The sequence below is a fragment of the Sebastes fasciatus genome, chromosome 12 (assembly GCF_043250625.1).
Source record: "Sebastes fasciatus isolate fSebFas1 chromosome 12, fSebFas1.pri, whole genome shotgun sequence".
NCBI lineage: Eukaryota > Metazoa > Chordata > Actinopteri > Perciformes > Sebastidae > Sebastes > Sebastes fasciatus.
Window position 1 is genome coordinate 35374043 of NC_133806.1, and position 21405 is coordinate 35395447.

Sequence of the window (21405 nt, forward strand, 5' to 3'; positions counted from 1 at the left end):
GACTCTACGGGTACAGTGGGTGGAGCCCGATGGATGCCCTGCTGCGACACCACATCAACCCAACCACACTGATCTAGACTGACACCACAGCCCACTTACTTCTTTATAACCTAGACCGCCACAGCAGAGAGGTAGGGGGGCCCTAGCCACCTCTGATAGTACACAACTGATCTGGGTAAAGCCATGGTCTAACACTGCAGGGGTCAAAAAGAAACAGTCGACACCCTGCACACCACATTCCCCGGGTCATTAAGGAGCACGGGAACATGTAGGTGTATCATGCCCAGAGGGGGGGGGTCAGGTGCAACACACACACCTCACCTTTTTCACCAGTCCTGTGTCGTTCCAGCGAGCACAGACCCTGAAAAGGAGCCCGACATGTCCAAGAGATAGAACCACATGAACAAACAGGGAGTCAACCATGATGCTGCCGTACAAGAGGGTAGCGAAAGACCAAAGCCCTCTGCACATGAGAGGGGATCCAGCCTCCTTTTCTTACACCAGCTTTGGAACCCCGACCACTTTGCCCTGTAACAGGCAGTGGTGGATCCCCTCTTTCCTCCTGGATGATCTACACAACCTGTAAAGACAGACCAGTCCTCCTCAGCCTGGCAGGGCTGGGCCGCCATCATCTGAGTCAGTTCTGCACTGGACTACCAAAATGACTGAGAACTGCTGCGGCCTCCCTCTCTCCAACAGGGAGGGATGAGATGGAGAGATGGAACGGTATAAAGCAGCCGAGGAAGGATTAAATCAGCAGCATTTATAGTAGGTAGTAGGGATGAGTCATGATTTTAGATTTTTCGATGATTCGTCCCATCCTAAAACATATTTATTTCCCTTGTATTAACCGTTGCAGGCGCTGCCCGGTGGTAACGTTACTACCGGTAAAACGTGTGTGGCAGGTTCAGTTCGGCTCTTTTCTGTTAGCGCAGGGGGCTGTATGTGTGTGTGTGTGTGTGTGTGTGTGTGTGCCGCTTCCACAAACACCCGTGCTCCCTCCAAAGGAGGAAGGAGAGTTGGGTACCCGGAAGCGCACGGCAGGCGACCAGGTTGAGGCCGCCGGGCCGCACTTGGTTTAAGGTTCTGAATGGCGTGCCAGGCCTGTTGGCACCGGACCACCCTCCCCGGGCAGACCCCCCCCGCACCGCCATGTTCGCACCCCGACGTCGTGTCCGCGTACAAGCGACGCCGCGCTCCTAGTAGTTCCAGCAGGTAGGTCAGCTGTTCCAGCACCTAAGCATATTGTCATTCAAACCCGACAGAAACAAAATAAAACTCACCAAAACCATCTTGGTTTGTCTTTCCACCGGCCTCTTCCACTGTTCCAAAAATATGGTTGAAAAAAACTCTTAATCCATAGTGTTCGATGGGAAAATGTGCCGACGCTACATGTAGTTTTTCCCGAGTCTGTCTCTGCCCGCAGGGGGGGGATATGTGTGAGTGTGTGTGTGTGGAGAGGGGGGGAGGTATTATTTGAATAATAATCAAATAATACCCAGTGATTTTCGAATAGTATTTTTGCTTGGAATGCACATCCCTAGTAGGTAGTAGCAGGTATGAAGCAGCTTTTCTGGCCATAGCATGTGTGCAAACACATCCATCTGCAGTTTATAATTAACCACATTGACCTCGATAATGAGACACCCGCATTTATTTCAATACTCCCTTTTTGAAAAATATTTTTTGAAGATCAAATCTTGTTTTTATAAATTAAACAATTAAATCCGACCAGAATACACCAGTAACAGTAACACATTGAGAAAACAAGGTACTACTGGTAGGCCTACAGCTAACATAATTTAACCATCAAACAGTGAAAAATAGGAGGTTATAGGTTCTATTTGAATTAGACTCTGCCTGTGTCATTGATCACCATGATATTCAAATTGAAATTATTCTCCGTATGATCCAGTTCTTGGTATACTTGGCCTACTTTTAACCCTGTGAAATGATGGTGGATCATCTGACTGGCATTAACATGACTGTCTTTTAATTGAATTATTTTCACTCCTCTGTCAGAAATCTTGTGAGGAGCACCTGGTTGTGGCCAGTTTATGGTGAAATGATGTTCTTTCCACTTCCGGATTATGGCCCCAACAGTGTTCACTGGAACATTCAGAAGTTTAGAAATGCGTCTGTAACCAATGTCATCAATATGTTTTGCAACAATAAGGTTGCGAAGGTCTTGAGAGAGCTCTTTGCTTTTACCCATCATGAGATGTTTCTTGTGTGACACCTTGGTAATAAGACACCTTTTTATAGGCCATCAGTTGGGACTGAACCATCTGATATTAATTTGCACTGACAAAGGGCCGGATTGCTTTCTAATTACTGATAGATTTAAGCTGTTGTCTTGGCTTTCCATGCCTTTTTGCACCTCCCTTTCTTCATGTGTTCAATACTTTTTCCCTGTGTCATTTCACATGATTACACATAACTTAATTTCTGAACTTATTTGTTTTGGTTTCTTTGTGTGTATAGATAACTTGGGTTGTTACCAACATCTGGTGAAAATTTCATGTCAATAGCACCTTTGGAAATATATTTACTGAGAAAAATGATGACGTGTTCAATACTATATATCTATATATCTATATATCTATTTTTTTATAAAGTTCTCTCTTATTCAGCCAATTGAAAATTATTCATCACACTAATTACTTGTAAACGAAAACAAACTTTTCAATCCAGGCTTTTGGAGTTATAAATTTAGCATTCGCCTATACCGCCTATGCCTAAGGCCGGCTCTGCCGCGAGGCCCTCATCGAGGGTGGGCACACTGGGGTAATATGCCTCTGTGTGACTCTGCACCATGACAGAATCCACTGGAACCAGGTTCTCGTTTTCAGTGGCTGCTGGCTGGACGACTCGACACACTGCCAGATGTCTGGTAGAGCTGGGCTGTAAAACCATGGCAAAGGCTCACTGCCTTGGGTGGGAGCGGGGGAGCAGCTGTAGCCGATCGTCCGTTTAGTGAAAGACCGGGTGAAAAGATGTTGGCAGCGGACTTCTGCAGATCGTACCGGACACCAATGAGATATTGTCGTCGTCATCATCTGCAGACGAAGCCGCAATGCCCTGAGACGATTGATCTTGAGCTCCGGCCTGTTCTCATCATAATGAAGCATCACTGCGAAGCTTCGGAAGTCACCGCTGCTGGAGTCGAATCAGGGGGGCAGCGCTCAGCAGGTCGGGCAGGCTGGTGGTTGCTGAACACCTCTCTCCTCTCTCTGCGGCCTGCGCCGAGGCACTCGAAGCAGGCGTCTTGAAGATCCTTTCCGATGAAGAGGCCAGGATATGACGAGGTTCTAGCAGCAACTCCACCCATGGAGATGAGCAGTCAGTGAGCAAATCGCTGTTCGATGAAGAGAAAGGAATGGCTGACAGCTGTGCATGCTGCCTTCTATACTGTGGGGTCTGCACGTATTCGGGTAGGCATGTCCTGATTGGCTGGCTACATTTATGCAAAGTTCAGTGGGCGAATGCGTGCTCGTGACTGGAGGAGAGTACTAACCATAGAGTCCAGGGGTCTCATTTATAACCGTTGCGTACGCACAAAACGGGGCCTGAAATGTGCGTACGCCACTTCCCACGCAACAGTTGTGATCTATAAAAACAAACTTGATGGGAGAATGTGCGCACCGGTACGGAAACTTTGACCTGTGCGTACGCACATTATGGAGGCACCGAGGCAGGGGAAACTGGAGACGCAGGTGGTGTGGTGGTGGGTTGAAGCCAGACTGTAGACATTAAATGTCATACGTATAATGATGCCTCTCACACATTTAAATTCTCTTCATACTTATATCTACTTTATCATAAACATTTAAAACAGCAGTGTTCTTTGTGCTAGTGGGCCATAACTATTCCATAAGCACCTTACAAATGTAAAAGATCAACTCAACTCTCAAATCAAATTCCGCTCAATATCTCATCAGCGCTGTCTCCATCACGTTCCTCCGGAGCTCAGAGGAGAGGACCGGACTACCGACACTCGCAGTCAGCTGAGGAGCAGCTGTTGAAATCATCATCATCGGTTGTAGAAATCCAAGATTATATCAAATAGCATTAAAGAATGGCAGAACAGAGCGCCAATAGTTGTAATAAGATCTTCTAATAGTGTGCAGATATCACCAAGTAGCCTACCATATTAGTTTTCATAAAGTTGTTGTGTAAAATCGCTGCAGGGATGACATGACTTATTAATTTATTTATGGTTTATTAGATAGGGACAGATACAGTATGCATATAGACAAAATGAAAACGGCTATCCGATGCAACTATCAGACTGTCTCAGTGCGCCACAGTGGTGCGCCACTCTGCCTCCTCCAGTCACCTCCACCCGGCACATCTTCACCAGTCACATCCACCCAGCACATCTTCACCAGTATGGCTTGTGTAAATTAACAAAGTGTGTAAATAAAACCAGTGACAGCTCTCACACAATCGTTACTCTCCATATCCTCATTATCATTATCAGTCCTAATCATAATGCAGGACAAGTTCGCCATAACAACTTAAATAAATAAATAAATAGTGTACACCTGTCAAACTTCCTTTTTCTAATGATATCCAGGTGGGGGATATTACTGATTGTCTTGATCATTTTAAGTGAATGAATCAGTCTGATTGCTGTAAAGATATAAACATAGCGGTGAGACTCGGAACATGCTGCATGGTGCTGGTGGATATACCGTCACTGTGAGGACTACGTGACTTGAATGAGAGAATCAGGAGGGAACGAGTGTTCAGAGACCTCCTCACCTACAAGCTCCTCCATCTGTGTGTCAGAAAAACTCCTTTTCTCTGTCTTCCTCTCGGGAGTCGCCGTGATTCACCGTAAAGATCCACTGATCAACAGGCTCATTCACATGCAGAAACATTCATGAGGTGCTTTGCATCGACCATTTATGGTTGAAAGTGGGCGTGTAGTGGGCGGAATATGAGGCGGATTCACGTGCGCACATTTCCAGGTGGACTGTGATTTATGATGGCGTGCAGATGTGCGTACGCAGTTTTATAAGTCTGATTTTTTTTTGGCGCACGCCATTTTCGGCTTTTGTGCACACGTACATTTTTAGTATGGATTCTACGCACTGTTTTATAAATGAGACCCCAGGAGAGGGAGGAGCCTGTGTGAGTTACAACCAAATCAACTAGATTGTCAAAACAAATTTTATTGGATAAAATCTCAAAGCACAACATATATTTATGGTAAAATACATCATTTGATACTGAAGACATTTACAGTAATCTCTATAAAGTATCAATTTTTGATAAACATTAACAGCAGTTTACAAAAGCATTTCAGTCAAGGCCTTCAAAACAATACTGATAGAGAATATGAAATATGAAATCAACTTGTACACTCCCTTTACAATTAGAAAGAAGGAAAACGTCATGGCATGATCCCCCATCTCTTTTAGAATAAAAACATATTTCAGCATGTTTGGTTAGCAAAAATAGAAATTAAAGAAGGTATTTCAAATGATCTCAGCTTTTATTTTTTGGCCCTGCGAGGCAAACGCTCATCATGTCGATATATTGTATTGCTCCTTGTGAAAGTCTACTAAACAGGAACACACAGTGTACGTGTGTAGTGACAGCGAACAGAAAGCCATCACTAAAGAAGATTCATTCATTAAGCACAAATACAGATGACAGCAAAATACTTCAAAACTAAAAAGGAATTTCACATAGTAAATCACATGCACTTTATGGGATGGAGGAGCGTGCACATACAGCTATGTAGACAAATGGAGAAGGCCTCAGCCATACAGTACGTCCAATACCTACATCAGAGTATTTAGTCTACAGTGTCTCATGTTCCATCACAGCGGGAGAACTCCAGCCTTAGATACATTAAACAACAAATGAAATCATAACTCAGTTTTGCTAAGAAATCAATATCATCATCAATAAAAAAATGATTTTTTTCCTGCAATGATAGCACCCACTATATTGTATTGCTATTTTATTGTCTGAAAATGTCATCACTGTAATTTGATTGGTCAGATATCTATATTTTAGAAATACTAAGGTCATGAAACCATCACCACTACCCCAACTCACATATTTGATTTATTTTTGTTGATTGATATTTTCTGTAAATGTATTAACATGAAGGTCTAAATGCTGAACCCATCACCACACACAGGACACACCTCTGGTGGGGAAATACTGAATATTCAGACTAGAAATACTGGAATCAACCAATACAGTACTCACAAGGTGTTAGTACAATAATATTAATATAAATAATAATAATCATTGTTTGCAGCTTTACATGCAAAAGTATCTTAACAATTTGGTCCACATACTTTAGTGTACTTTGGTCTGGGTCTGGGTCCGTTTCTCCTGGTTAGGGCCCTTTAGTTCCAATGATGGTCAATGTTAATATTACTACTACTGTCAGTTTGTGTTTGGCCCTTTCCTGTTTCAACATGCACAAAGACAGCTCCATAAAGAACTTCCTCCTCCTGTTTGGTGTGGAAGAACTGAACTGACCAGAGGCCTGTACTACGAAGCCACTTCAACATACTCACGGTGTCTTCTTCATATCTGGCTTAACTAACCCAACAACTGAGATCCCGCTAAGCGGTCTTACGGCGCTGGTTATCAACTAGGTAAATCAACCCAGGGTTTCTCAGTCGGGATACGAGCGCATTCACATCAAAGGGGCGGGGTTTACAGCATCTGACCAATCACAAACATGGACAAGTCTACTGTCAGCAGAGACTACATTTTACAAACCAAGAGCAAACTATAATATTAGACAAATATGAAGAAATGAAACACATAATCCAGAATGATAGTAACAGTTGAAGCTGCCAAATGCAGCCGATGTGTGAATGCATAAATTAACTGACTAATTAATTAATTTAACGGCTTGAAAAGTCAGATATAGTCGTCTAGATGGGGCCGTGATACTTCACCTGCGTGTCCGTTTCTGTCTCCGGCGGTGTGAAACAGACTTGAGAGCAAGTAAAAAGATAAATATAAAAACAGAATTCAAAGTGGTAAACACCCACAGCATCCAGTCAGCTGTCCTTCCTGCATCTGTCAGTTTAAACTGTGTTGTTTTCAGTCGGATTATGATGGTAACTTCTTCATATGTGTGTAATATTATCATAGGATCAGCTCACCGAGCTCTTATCTGTTCCAGATCTCTTATCTGGAACAGCTAACCTGCTGCGGAGCAGGTCAGCTGTTCAGCATCAGTTACCGTCGTAGGACTGAAAACCCTGAAGGGTTAACCCTGAAGTTACCTCGCTAACGCCAAATCCTGCTTCATAGTACATGCCTCTGCACAGAGCCCTGACCTCGACCCCATCAACACCTTTGGGATGAACTGGAACTCCGACTGAGAGCCAGACCTCATCACCCAGCACCAGTGTTGGACCTCACTGATGCTCAGAAGGGTTGCACCAGGAGGGTGGAGACTGTTATAGCAGCCGATGGTTCTGGAATGACATGAATGTTAAGCTGTCCACATATTTTGGCCATAGAGTGCACTGATTTTACTGTACTTTCTGAAGTTTGGCTTATTTTGTTAAAAAATAAAAGGTTTTGGTTTCCATACAGTGCAATAAGGTATCAAAAAGATCAGGTCTAATATTGGCATCTTAAACCTTTGATAATACCTAGCCTTGACGGTAAGTGCTTTTGGTAGAGGAGAAGAGCTAGACAAGAAGACAAGGACTGTTCAAATATGGAGAAAAAAAAATCTTAAAATGAGATGAAAACAAAACTTGGATTGGATTTCTTCTACCAGTTTGCTGGTATGTGGGCCTGGTACTGGCCCCTAAAAGACATCTGCACTGTGAAGCTGTGATATGGATATGATGCAGTGTTATTGTTCCATGTTTGAAACTGATCAATTCTATACTGGTTCCATACAGAAAGGTCCTTAAACTAAATTGATTTTTGACATTCAGTAAGCATGCATGAATACGTTTTATTGTGATTATTATCCTGTGTTTTAAGTAGACGATTCATGGTATAAATTCTGTCATTTCATAAATAAACGTATGCATGAAAATAGTTAAATTTAGAAGATATTAAATTATTATTTGCATAAATTACCAGATACCAGCTTCAATCAAAAAAGTAGAAGTGGTGGCACAGGTATGGAGATCCAGAACCTGTGGTCTCCATCAGTCCGTTGGGCCTCTCCAGCAGCTCAGTAATAACAATCTGGATTTCCCTTTTTCATCCAGCAAAAGCAGCGCTTGACTACAAAAAGAGTGTCTGTGGAGGAGGGAGTGCTGCAGGAGTTTGCAGACCCTCACAGCAGCAGCAAATGATAGGATGTCTACGCCATGGTGTAACCGTAGCTCCCACAATGCAGCGCGACCAGCAGCCGGTCTCTCACGACCTCCTGGCTCGGGTATTCTGGGAGTTTCAGCATGTTGATACTGTGGAGAGGAGAAAAAAAGGGGGGTGGCGGGTCATGGTCAACCCGCTGTGGTCACGAAGACCCATCTAGCCGGTGGTGGAGTTCTGATGAAAGACCTGCAGCGATGTGAATTATCTGTTGCACATTCAAGCATGCAGAGACCTGTCCCTGTTTGCCACTACCCACTACCCACTGCCAACAACACTATAGAGACACACTGCCCTCTAGTGCTCAGTAATAGTTGTCAAATGTCCCTCAGTTAAGGCTTGTAGAGCCATTTGTACTGGGTGTGTTTGTCTGTTTATTCCTTCCTTAACCTTTAAGTGGGTTGAGCGCAGAAAGAGGGAGATCATTACATGCTTCCATTCTTCCAGTGAAGAATAAAAGGACACTGGATCCTTCCAACACAGTAGGACGGACGACACTGAACCAGGGCTGTTAGACCACTGAGTCCAACTGGGACAACTTCTGAGAACCAGTCATGACTGAGTGCAAAGAACTAAATAGTGCTCATGTAATTGTCTACATACTGTTGTTCAACTGTGATAGAATTCAATCCCTCAGTAAAGTCCTTTGGATTTAGGAACAGGAAGCAACTAGTGCTGTAGTCTGATCAAATACTGTGTATGTAGGACGCAATCAAATGATTCAACACAAACGTGAAAGGTTCATGCCAGGCAAACAACTATATAGGAGGAAAGTATTTATAATAATTATATATATATAATATTTATACTGTATTATATAGAATAATATCACATAGCATAAGGGTCTAAAATGAACTTGTATCCCTTCCTGCCACTGTAACAGACAAGTATTTCTGCCACTCTGACTTTATCTGCCACTTTTGAAATCTCTGCGCTAAATGAAGGAATAACATTCTAGATCTGATGTCATCCAATGTTCGATATATTTTACATAAAAAACATTATATGCATGGTAAATTACAGTGTTGAATTACACCGAAGCTTCTGGGAGAGGCCTATTTATGGGGGCAGGGAGGGTACTTTACACAGTACTGTACTTTGGTATTGTTAATAGTGGTTATTTGCATAAAAAAACAATTCAAATGATTATGATTATTTCAATATTTGCTTTGATTGAAACAAATCTTGGTAAGTTGTTAGGAAGCTAAACGGGTCATAATTCTCTCTTTATCATTTATTTTATATTGATGTGAAAACATCTCCTTCAAACTACTGGATTTATTGAAGTTTCTCGCCAAAAACGTAATTTTACAAGATTACATTTGAACACATCATGATAACGTTGTAATTTACCCTCACCCAATGGTCATTTTGCTGAGCATACCGTGAACGCCTCATAATAATAACTCAATGGCTCCTCCGTTATCGTCGGTAGCTCCGTTATTTATCCTATCAGGACTGTGCTGCTAACGGCTGCCAACAGCTCATGTTACTAACTGTCCTCCTGCTGATTTAAACACTGATTTATCAGGGAAATTTGGGTGCGTCCCCTCAGGTTTAGTAGTGCCACGCTGTTAAGCACTTTTTTTCTCTCCGCCATGGCTCCGCGTGCGTATGCGTCAATGTGCAGCGTAACTGTCGGAGCATCAATAAGAGGAATCAATAGTCACAGAGGCATGAGATGCCAAGAAAGCAGAGAACTACTGTTCTCTATTCCCAACACTAGCATTTTCCCTGCCTGCCAAAGTGGAGGGTGTCATGATGATTTCACCCGCCACTGCCAACAATTTACCCGCATTTGACGGGTTGCGGGTGCTAATTTCAGACCCTATATAGCATATACTGTACAAAAAAAATATGTACTTGGGTTGAAATGGATCTAATTTTCATCAATAAGTCTTGGATAACACAACAATATGTCATTAATACCAAACTGGAGAGTTATTTTCAGAAAACTACCAAGGAAATTATTGTTATTATGAATGGCAAAGACACACAATGGAAAATACGCAGTACCTGCACTCTAAATAAGGGTTCTAAGGGGAACCGATGGGTGACTGACAGCAGACCAGCCTCTACAGTCTGCTACGCAGGGCCGCCGCTCCCACCACGCGCGTCACGCGCTGTGCGTAGGGCACCAAGTGCAGGAGCGGGCACCACAATTATGATCATCATTGTAATAATCATAATGATGAATGATTCAAATTTAAGATGAAGCACAAGTGCACAACTACAATTGGCATCATTAGACCATTATCGGCAATAAAAGACATACATATTTGCTCGAAATAATAAAAGGAATTAAAGCCACAAGCGTCATTTCTAGCCTTTTTTCGCTCAGGATGCAGCTGAATGCAAAAAACAAAGCTGCATGTCAGCAAAGTCACTTCAGCTGGTTTAATTCTGAGGGGTGAGACCAATCATACACTTGTTTTATCATTACTGTTTTATCATTACTGATCAATCAGTCAATGTCCCGCCAGTCATATTTCTTGGCATTTTGGGGACATGTTTCAACAGATTAATTGAAAATATCCAGTTAGTTTGGTGATTTTGGACAAACTGTGAATGACTTATGGCCAAATTTGTGCCAGGCCCATGCACATGTTTGGAACTGATGGCACCCCCTTTTGAGCCTTTTCAAAATAGTTTTACACATGTGGTTCAACATTGTTATTGAATATATCCTGAGTTTTGTATTGATTGGACAAAAACAATTTCTGATGAATAGTCTGATTTGTGTTATGCCACGCCCATATTTTCATTCGTAGCTCCATGTTGGCCAAATGGTTGTTGACTTAAGTCAGTTTATGTGCTGAGCCACGCCCTTTTGAAATTCATTGGTTAATATCGTCAAAATGCAATGATATATAAACAACCTTTATGCAACATTTGATAAGCTTGGTCCAATAATGATCCACAGAAAGATCAGATCTGTGGTTTAGGAGGAGATGTCAAAAATCTGTTTTTCAAAAGCTCCAAAATGGCGGAAAACGTAGTTTGCGGATTTTAGTGGTCCAAGAGGCTTTTTTGTAGAACACATTCAGCTGGACTAGTGTCTAAAATTTCAAGTCAATTGGACTTTAGGTGTGAGGGGGCCAACCTTTAAAATTTTTCACTTTTTTGGCTGTCAGTGATAAGCTCAACTCTCTTAAAGTTCATTGGTGAATTTCTGGAAAAGGAAATTAGATATCAATAAGCTTTATGCAACTTTTGATGAACCTGGTCCAATAATGATCTACAGAAAATTTGCCAGCATTCGTCTCTACGGTTAAGGAGGAGATGTCAAAAATGTGTTTCTCAAAAAATTCAAAAGGCGGAAAATCTCGAAGGCGGACTTTAGTGGTCCAAGAGGCTTTTTTGTAGATCACATGGAGTTGGAAACGTGTATGTAATTTTAAGTCAATTGGACTTATGGTGTGAGGGGCGTGGCCTTTAACATTTTAGAAAAAGTTGTAGCGCCACCATCAGGCCAGTTGAGATCATTTTATGTGAAGCATTATGACATAATTTATAGTTATGGTACCAAGTTTCATGTCTCTAGCTCGAAGAAGATATCCACCAAGATTTACGATGAGTGAACTAATGGTCAATGAATTACGGCCAATTTCTTGCTAAGCTCCGACCTTTGCGAAATTCATTGGTCAACATCTTCAGAACAAGCTTAATGCAACTTTAGATGAGCTTAGTCCAATAATGATCCACAGAAAATTTGGTAGCAATCGGACGTACGGTTTAGGAGGAGATGTCAAAAATGTGTTTTTCAAAAAGTTCTAAATGGCGTAAAATTTAGGTATGCAAATTTAGTGGTCCAAGATGCTTTTTTGTAGAACACATGGAGCTGGACATGTGTCAAATTTCAAGTCAATCGGACTTACGGTGTGAGGGGCGTGGCCTTTCCAAAATCGCGTGTTTGGGCGTTAATTACAGCGCCACCATTTGGCATTTCCCATATTTCTTGGGAAGCATTTGCACATCATTTCCAGTTATTGGGCCAAGTTTCATGCTTCTAGCTTATTCCAGCTCACGGCAATTTGAGCCGCGGCATAAGACAACGAATAATAACAAATCGGCACAAACTTAGAAGGGTTCTGCCCCTTTGGGGCTTGAACCCTAATGATGGTGCCCACCTCCTCCATCATCCTGTGGTTTGTTCCACTGCGCCTGACAAACTCAAGCCTGGCTTGTCCAGACCCTCGCCTGAGCAGCGCGTGGCAGCTGCGTTACCTGTTGTTTTTTATTTCGGCGTCTGTGTTAACAGGTTGTGGCAGCCACACAGCCCGTCTCTTCTAGAGATTCGAGGTCTCGCCTATTTTTAACGCGAGCCGCTCGGTTCACAGCAACAACAGACAGTGAAGATGATCTATTGCTATATATTAACATCATACCAGCTACATTACTACAGATTTGATGTCTAGACATTTGTAGAATATGTCAAAGACATGAAAAAAGTAAAGATTTGTTTTTAAATCAACACTTCCTGCTTTCATTTCAAAATAAAAGCCCTCAAGCGTTTTTTTCTGTGGACAGAATTCCTTCAATTGTTAACATGAGGCTTTTACTCTGAAATATGTGCAAGACAGTGTTGTAGAACATGCAGTGACTTGCAGAGCTCCATGAATGAATAAAGTACAGGGTTTTAATTGTGGATTATTACTATTATTTACAAATTACCACACATTTCTTAACCTTTCTCTGTCTAAAATAAATATAAATGATATTAACAATGAAATGAAATGGCCATTATGAAAGGCAAACTGTGTAGAAAGAAAGAGCTGACAGCATCAGCAGAAACGCAGCTGGTGTGAACACCCGACACGTGAATCACACAGTGGTTTAGCTAGGCAACCGCCACAAGCTCCTGACATTCCTTGTGTGGACAAAGCTTTATGTGTGTGACTAATTGAACAGTTCTTATGAATACAAATATTTAAAAAAATATTTGTATTCAAAAAAATTCAAGAAATTAAAAAAAATATTTGTTGCTTTTATTTATTTAATTTGGGGGGGGGGGGGGGGCACAAAGCAATTATGCCTAGGGCACCCAAATGGCTAGCAGCTGCCCTGATGCTATGAGAGAATCACATGATGGTGGGCAGGAAAAAGGCCAAAATAAAAAGGCCAATTGGACTTGAGGACAAAGACTGTAGCAGGTGATACCGGTGGCATATCTGAGTCAAAATAACCAAGAGACCCTGACAGGTCAAGGATAATAGAATACAAACAGGACTCAAGACCAAGACCAGACTCACACACTACAGGCTTGAATAGAACCAAGTCAATAGAGAGAGACTGTCATTACCAGGTACTAGAGGTAGGCAGTAGGTTGGAGGTGTATGGCACTGCAGAAACGGTGAACTTCTGTAAACCGCTGCCACCCATCAGGTAGGCGAAGCCACCATGAGGAACCCTGGAACTGATAAAGAAGGACACTTTATTACTAATTTATAGATGTTCACACATTTTTCTTTATCAAGAACTATAGTGGAAATCCGACAGACAAACCTTCCAGTGACAAACTGAAGCAGAAGAACCCGTTCTTCCTGGGTCAGGCTGTTCACCACCTCCCAGAACCACTGAGAAACACATACAGACTGATTAGCTGATGGCAGACAGAATCAGGCGAGGTGGTTCTGTTTATCCAGAAAACAGCTGTGCAAAGTGACATGAATATAGTTCTGAGTAGAGTAGCTAAAACGGTTCAGAGTTGCATTTTTCATCTCTTGTTTGTCTCATGAAATGCCAAGCTTGATGAATAAGAGCTGTGTAAGAGGATAACAGGATCTGTCCAGCTAATGTCAGATGTAGCGGTAAAGATCCAACGTGTGGCTCTCACACTAAAGCCCAGGACAGACCGCCCACGTCAGCAGAGCGTGGCGGCTGCGTTTAGTGTTGTTTTTTATTTTGGCGTCTATGTTAACAGGTTAGAGCAGCCACACAGTCCGCATGAGACGCACGGCTGAGATCCGAGGTCTCGCCTATTTTCGACACGAGCCGCACGATTCACACCAACAACAGACAATGAAGGTATATGGACATCATATCAGCAACATTACTACAGTTTCAATGTCTATATCTGTCAAAAATATTACGGACATGAAAAAAGTAAAAGAATATTTTTTAAATCAACACTTCCTGCTTTTATTTCAAAATAAAAATAAAAGCCCTCAAGTGTTTTTTCTGTGGACAGAATTCCTTCATAAGGCTTGTATTCTTAAATATGTCCCGGACAGTGCTGTAGAACATGCAGTGACTTGGAGAGCTCAATGAATGAATATAGTACGGGGTTTTAATTGTGGATTATTACTATTATTTACAAATTACCACACGTTTCTTAACCTTTCTCTGTCTAAAATAAATATAAATAACATTAATAATGAAATGAAATGGTCATTATGAAAGGCAAACTCTATGTAGAAGGAAAGAGCTGGCAGCATCAGCAGCTGCAGAAACACAGCAGAAACGCATCATCAATAAAAAAAATTATATATACATACATATATATATATATACACCCGCATTTCTTGGTAAATGTTGCTTTCATTGCATTTTTTTTTTTTAAAGATTTTTTTGGGGCTTTTATGCCTTTAAAAGGGACTATTTGTAACTTTCAGAAATGCTTCTTAACAGCGACACCTGTGGCCGTGAAATCAACGAAAGTCAGCGTCGGGCTCGCGCTTGCTCGCTCTCAATATACCTGAACGAGCATCACTCAAAAGAGTGAGGCGACACAAGTCAGCTAAAACCACAATATCACTCTATATTTCAGCTGCTTGGCAGTAATGTTAGCTGACCAGACGAAGGTCTCTCCATGAACATGATTTAGATCTGATCCTAGTGTTGGCTTTTCCTGCCTAAGTGCAGGCTGAGGCAGCGGGGCTCTCCAGCGTGTCTCCCTGCTCTCTCCGCCCGCAGCCGGAGAGAGCAGAGGAGACACCGGCACCCGGTCGGTAACGAGAAGACAACGGAAATCTCTGTAGAGCTCCGTCACTTCACAAGACACGGAAAACCTCTGTTGGTCTGGAGGAGCTGCAGCAGTTATTTCTGCATAAACGTCCCCTGTACATTCACTAGATATTCTCAGAGCTAAACTAACTCTTCTGCAGTGTGTAGTGAACGCGCGTTCACGTCTAGAGGTGGAGCGAGCTGAGCTGTCTGAGTGAAGGCGAGCAGGCAGAGGAGGAGGGTACAGCGGCTACACGCGAACGCGCATATGCAAGCGCGCATGTGTGACGACCCGCTACATTTATGCGCGTACAAAGTTACAAATAGTCCCTTTAATGATAGTGACAGTGATAGTATGAATGCAGCAAAGGGCCACAGTTCCGATTGGAACCCTGGGCCGCAGCGGTCAGGTCTCAGCCTTGATACATGCTCTACCAGGTAGGCTACCGCGGTTCCCCCCACCTATGTTTTGGACAACCTGACTATAAAAATCATCGTCACCCAAATGATTCAAGTGAAACATAATCGTGTAGTCGTACAGAATTCAGTCCATGTCAGGCTGGCAGAAGAAAAAGCCTACCTGGATGACTGGCTCCTGAGGGTCGTAGCCACTCGTGTACTCAGTGTTCCTGCACCAATCCTGCACATCGATCTCTGGCATCCCTGACAGCAGGAGCTCCTGCACACACACACGCACACACACAGCATGAAGAAAGACTACAGTTAAAAACACATTCAAGATAGTAACAGCATAAATTCCACAGTTTTAGGGTGAATCAACCAATAATGTCCACCTCTGATATGATGCATGTTGTAGTTTCATGGATAACCCTTCACCTGCATTGATTCTTAGGGACAGATCTGACTTTTGAGTCAACACTGAGTATTCATACCTGTGCTCTCTTTGTCTTTGTATGTAAGGTAATCGAAGGCCAGGAGTGCTCAGGCTCTGAAAACTGAATTGGCCATCAGTTGTGACTGAAACTGTAACTGACAGCGGAAACACTACATTTTTGTAATGACATTGACTTATAACATTAATGTGGATCAGTCACGCCTAGGGATGTCACGGTACCAGAAATCTAGTAGTCGATACCAATACCAGGGGCGGCTGTGGCTCAGTGGGTAGAGCAGGTTGTCCACCAATCGGAAGGTTGGTGGTTCGATCCCCGGTTGCTCCAGGTCACATGTCGCTGTGTCCTTGAGCAAGACACTTAACCCCAAATTGCTCCCGAAGGCATAGCCATCGGCGTGTGAATGAGTATTTAGATTAGATCCTGATGGGCAAAGTTGGCACCTCAGCAGCCTCTGCCATCAGTGTATGAATACTGACATGTAGTGTAAAGCGCTTTGAGTGGTCGGAAGACTAGAAAAGCGCTATATAAGTCCAAGTCCATTTTACCATTTACCAGTGAATTTACAAGATTCTCGATACCGATTCGATACCACGGTAAAAAAAAACAAAGAAAAACGGAAGTATGTCTGTTCACACCTGGTATTAGAATGTGTCTCCACATGGGTCTCCAGTGACCACTTGTTGCACTATATGCAAATAAACACGTAGTAAACACACGGCTACTACAGCAGATGAGAAAAGAATGTGGCCATATGTGGCCCAGACCACCTCTGAATGTGGTCTGAAAGATCCAACCTCAATGTGTCCTCAATGCGTCTTGAGTGTGTTCACACCTGTACTGAGAGCTGTCCATTTGTGATCCGATCACTGAGGACGCATGTTAATACCAGGTGTGACCAGGGCCACAGTTGCAGAGCTGGGTAACAAACCTGACTACTTTTTGGCACAGACCAAAATGTGCCTGTAGCACTGAGTACCCAAACTGTCCAGTACTGAAAGCTGGTATGTCTGGTCTGATCTGCAACTCTCATTATATCCTGACAGCAATCAATAAATCACATGCTCTAAAAAAAAAGAAAAAGAAAAAGATCTGGTATCTGTGACTGTCGCAGGACTGTAATAAACCTACCTACCTAGCTCCACTCTGCCCATGGACTCATGCACATCACTGAAATCTTCCACAAGCTGCTAGCTTGACAGCTGTGAGGGCTTAGGTGTCACTCTGTGGCCAAATACAGCGTTCCTCCCTAAGGTGCTGGCATGCTCAAATCTCAATCAGACTATATGGTTTGACCCCCCATTAGGAGAGGGGGAGGGGAAGTCAAGGCTGTTATGCCCAGTGCTGTTGAGGTCTGCACTTACATTCATTGTTTGTTTGACCCTGCACATGGGATTTTTTGTTAATAAGAAAAATATTTAATATTGCCATCCTCATCCTTTAAACTTTAGGTACATGTACGATGCTGAAAGCAGCTGATCAGAGTGAGAGGGAAACAGCTGTTGTGCTGTGAAAACACCAAACAGGCTGTTCAGTTGTCAGTTGCCATGCACTGACAGCATGGTTGAGGCTGGATAATTATCATGCTACACTACTGATCATTGCACAAGTGAGGACGTGAAATCTGCCGACACAGAAAAAAACCCTCTAACGGAGCTGGAGAAGAGGGATGGGCTTCAAAGTCACCCTAGCACCTCCCAGCCCCCCATCCAGACATGGCTAATCAATCCCTGCATCAGAGCCGGGTGGGCAGGCAGAGGGGAACAAGGAGAATGCCAACAGAAGAAGACGATGGATGAGAGGAGGAGGAGGAAAAGTAGGAAAAGACAGGGAGGTCTGAGGAGGATGACTAACCAATTCGTATTCGTCGAACAGCTGGATGAGCGAGGGGGGGATGAAGGTGTGGAATCCTTGCAGGAAGCCGTTTATCTGAGGCTGGATGGCTCGCGTCATCCTCAGCTCCGTCACCAGCTGGACGTACTCGGCCTGACACACACACACACACACACACACACACACACACACACACACACACACACACACACACACACACACACACACACACACACACACACACACACACACACACACACACACACACACACACAGATCAAAGTCCAAGAAGACAGTGATGGACAGGAGAAAGAGACAGAGCACATACATAGTTCTTCTTTTGGCTCCTGTTGGACTGTTCTCTGCTTTACAACATAGTGCCATCTACAGGAACACTGCAGTACTGCACTCTCTAATTGGGACTCTTCTTGGCAATTAGTTAGAAGAGAGAGATCAATTGCTCATAGGAGACCAACTATGGATGAATATACTACAGGGGAACTTAAGCCAGTCATTAATGCCACCTTCAGCTGTACTGCTGCAGCATGACACCACAAAAATACTATATCCTATATAATAATAGTCTCCACACTTAGTTTGATCTTTAATCAACCAACTCCACACAGACTTCCACTAGTTTTCTGAGATGTTTGGATTGATTTGGTTTGACTTTATTTAGTCATAAACAACATACATGTAAGACACCTGTCCAAATACTCAAACCAAAATCCGTCAAAAGATACTCGGAGTGTCTCACATCATCTTGTAGGCTGTTTCTAATCTTGGCTGCCACACATTTAAAGGACCAGTGTGTAACAATTAGGGGGATCTATTGGCAGAAATGGAATATAATATTAATAAGTATGTTTTCTTTAGTGTATAATCACCTGATAATAAGAATGGTTGTGTTTTCGTTAGCTTAGAATGAGCCGTTTATATCTCTATAGGGAGCAGGTCCTCTCCACGGAGCCGGCCGCCATGTTTCTACAGTAGCCCACAACGGACAAACCAAACTCTGTTAACTCGATAACGTTGCTCGCTCCGGAGTTAACCTCCGTCACTCCACTCAGCCGCCCGGTAACAAGACACAAGAAACCTCTGTTGGTCTGGAGGAGCACAAACTGAAACTTCCACTGAACATAAACTAACTCTGTGTTCTGCTCCACTGGCTCACCTTTTTCGCTCGTGTCACACACATTCGCTGCCGCTCTCTCTCTCTCTCTTGCTTGCTTCACCACTCACTTCGCACGTACACACACTCTCTACACACTTGGTCTGCTAATCTCTAAATGACCTATACTACTCTTACAACAGCTCTAGAGAAGGCCATTCCTGTTTTCACGTCGGTTGTTTTCTACCCGCTTGGTACTCACCGTCTGCAACCTCACCGCTAGATCCCGCCAGACGTTACACACTGGTCCTTTAAATCAAGACAACCGGATTTTTGACAAAGCCTAGCATTCTATGCAAGCTGGTTTCAAACACCAAATACTCTGGTGCCTGGCTATAAGTATTTATACACATGACCTGCTGCTTAGAGGGACTGTATGGAAGTTTTTACAGGTATAAACCTTTTTTAATCGTTTTTTGTTGCCAGTGTGTCAACAGGTTGTAACCTAACCAAAATAATGAGACCTTCAGGGACTTTCTGGGTTTTCTCACCCCGTAGACTGATTTTAATGGGAAGAATGTGGGAAGTTTTTTCTGTGAAAATCCAACGATGTGACGTCATGTGCACTCGCGAGTAACTTTCCGCTCTTCAGCTCAGCTTACAGGGCTAACCGTGTGCAACGATAGCTAAAGTTCGGTTGGAAATGGAGTTCGATAATGCAAACAAACGACCAGCCTCCACCACAACTCATACTCCAACACAAAACTCCTACTGGACGGGTAAACTAACATCACTGCCAAGCATGTGAAATATATAGTGATATTGTGATTTGAGCTGTCAATCACGTTCAGTCTTGTGTGTGTCGCCTCACTAGTTTGACCAATGCTCACTCACGTCTACGTAGTGCGAGCATAAGCGCGAGTAACAGGACGCTGACGTCATTGACAGGTGTCACTCTTAACAAGCAATTTCTGATTATTAAATAGAGGCCCTTTAATACTCAACCTTACCTTACCAACCACGGGATAGTTCCACAGACTGACTCTCATGTCAGGTAAATATGAAGTTGGAGCCAGAAGCCGGTTAGCTTAGCTTAGCATAAAGATAGCTTGTGGTTTTATGGGAGGTTGCCGACCTTTTGTATTTTTTGTTTTTGGACCATTTAATAAGAAACAATGTCTCCTTGATTTTGTTTTGTTTCATGAACAATGCAATCACAAGAAAAAAGCAAATATTAGAGAAAAGTCTGAAACATATACATCATTTTGTGCAGCAGAATTTCCTGTTTTTATTAATTCCCACCCCAATAAACAACTCGCAACCCCTTCTGGGGTACCCAAGCCCCAGGATCAGAAACACCGTTCTAATTGGTCTCTATTTGACCTAGAATTATGACATTTCTTCATTATGCCTCCGACTGTGTTTGTGGTGACCTACCTTGTTTTCCTGGGTGACCAGGATGCTGGTCCCTCCGGGTTTGAGCGGCACTTCCTCCATCGCCCCAAACACATCCGTCTCTACAGAGAAGGTGAGCTCAAGACCCAGATCACTAATGTCGTTGTCCAGGATCCACTGCAGGTTCTTTGCATACTCTGGATCGATGGATGACACATCCTGGTAGCTCACTGGGATACCTGGAAAACACACAGACTTACTAAATAACACAAAATGTCAACTTTGATATTCTCTAGGGCTCAACATCTCCATTTCTCTCAGATTTTCTAAATGTTAGAACGGAAAATCTAGCAAATGTATGGGACTATATAATTCTCCACTCCGCACTACTTTAAAACAAAGGAAACCCGTAAAATAATAATCAAGGGATAAATTATATTACAAATAAAAATATCTAACAAGAAAGTGCACATTGTAATAATTTGAATACTGTTATGCCTAGTAATATACTTGTCTGGAATATTATGAAAACATCACTAGAATCATATCAGGGTACCATCAAGTCTACAATAATGTGTAAAATGACCAATCTTATCCAACTCTGAACACTCTGAACACTCTGAACCCGAGACTGTTTTCTCTCCAGTCACTACATGTCTTAGCTCGGCATATTGTCAAACAGTCATGTATTGTAATTATCAGGCTTTTCAATGTTAGGCTTCTCAGAAATGCTATCATTTTTTATGTCAGTGGTTCTAGTCTGCATGAATGGCTAAAAACCTTTTGCACTGCAACTGGGGAGGAGTTTATTAAACACTTTGGACAAGACATGGCCTTTACAAATCGGCCAACATTAAGGGTGTTAAATAAACTTGCTGCAAACTTCATCCAGCGTATTGCTTTTACCTCAGCACAACCCCACGCCACTCCTGTCCATAC

The 21405-nt window shown here is 42.8% G+C and overlaps 1 protein-coding gene and 1 long non-coding RNA gene across 3 annotated transcripts in view; one reads left to right on the top strand and one right to left on the bottom strand.

Moving 5' to 3' along the window:
• Window positions 1-21405, top strand: part of LOC141779815 (uncharacterized) — a 648874-nt gene that overhangs the window by 148472 nt on the left and 478997 nt on the right. The gene's annotated exons all lie outside the window — the stretch shown is intronic.
• The window catches only part of hace1 (HECT domain and ankyrin repeat containing E3 ubiquitin protein ligase 1), a 90185-nt gene continuing 73940 nt past the window's right edge, over window positions 5161-21405 (bottom strand). For both annotated transcript variants that reach the window (XM_074654837.1, XM_074654836.1), the window contains 6 exons: window positions 20509-20705; window positions 17982-18113; window positions 15854-15952; window positions 13834-13904; window positions 13631-13744; window positions 5161-8420 (listed from right to left, as the gene is read on the bottom strand). In XM_074654837.1, the coding sequence (XP_074510938.1) occupies window positions 8318-8420; window positions 13631-13744; window positions 13834-13904; window positions 15854-15952; window positions 17982-18113; window positions 20509-20705 (716 nt within the window). In that variant the 3' untranslated portion in view covers window positions 5161-8317. The remainder of the gene's footprint in view (window positions 8421-13630; window positions 13745-13833; window positions 13905-15853; window positions 15953-17981; window positions 18114-20508; window positions 20706-21405) is intronic.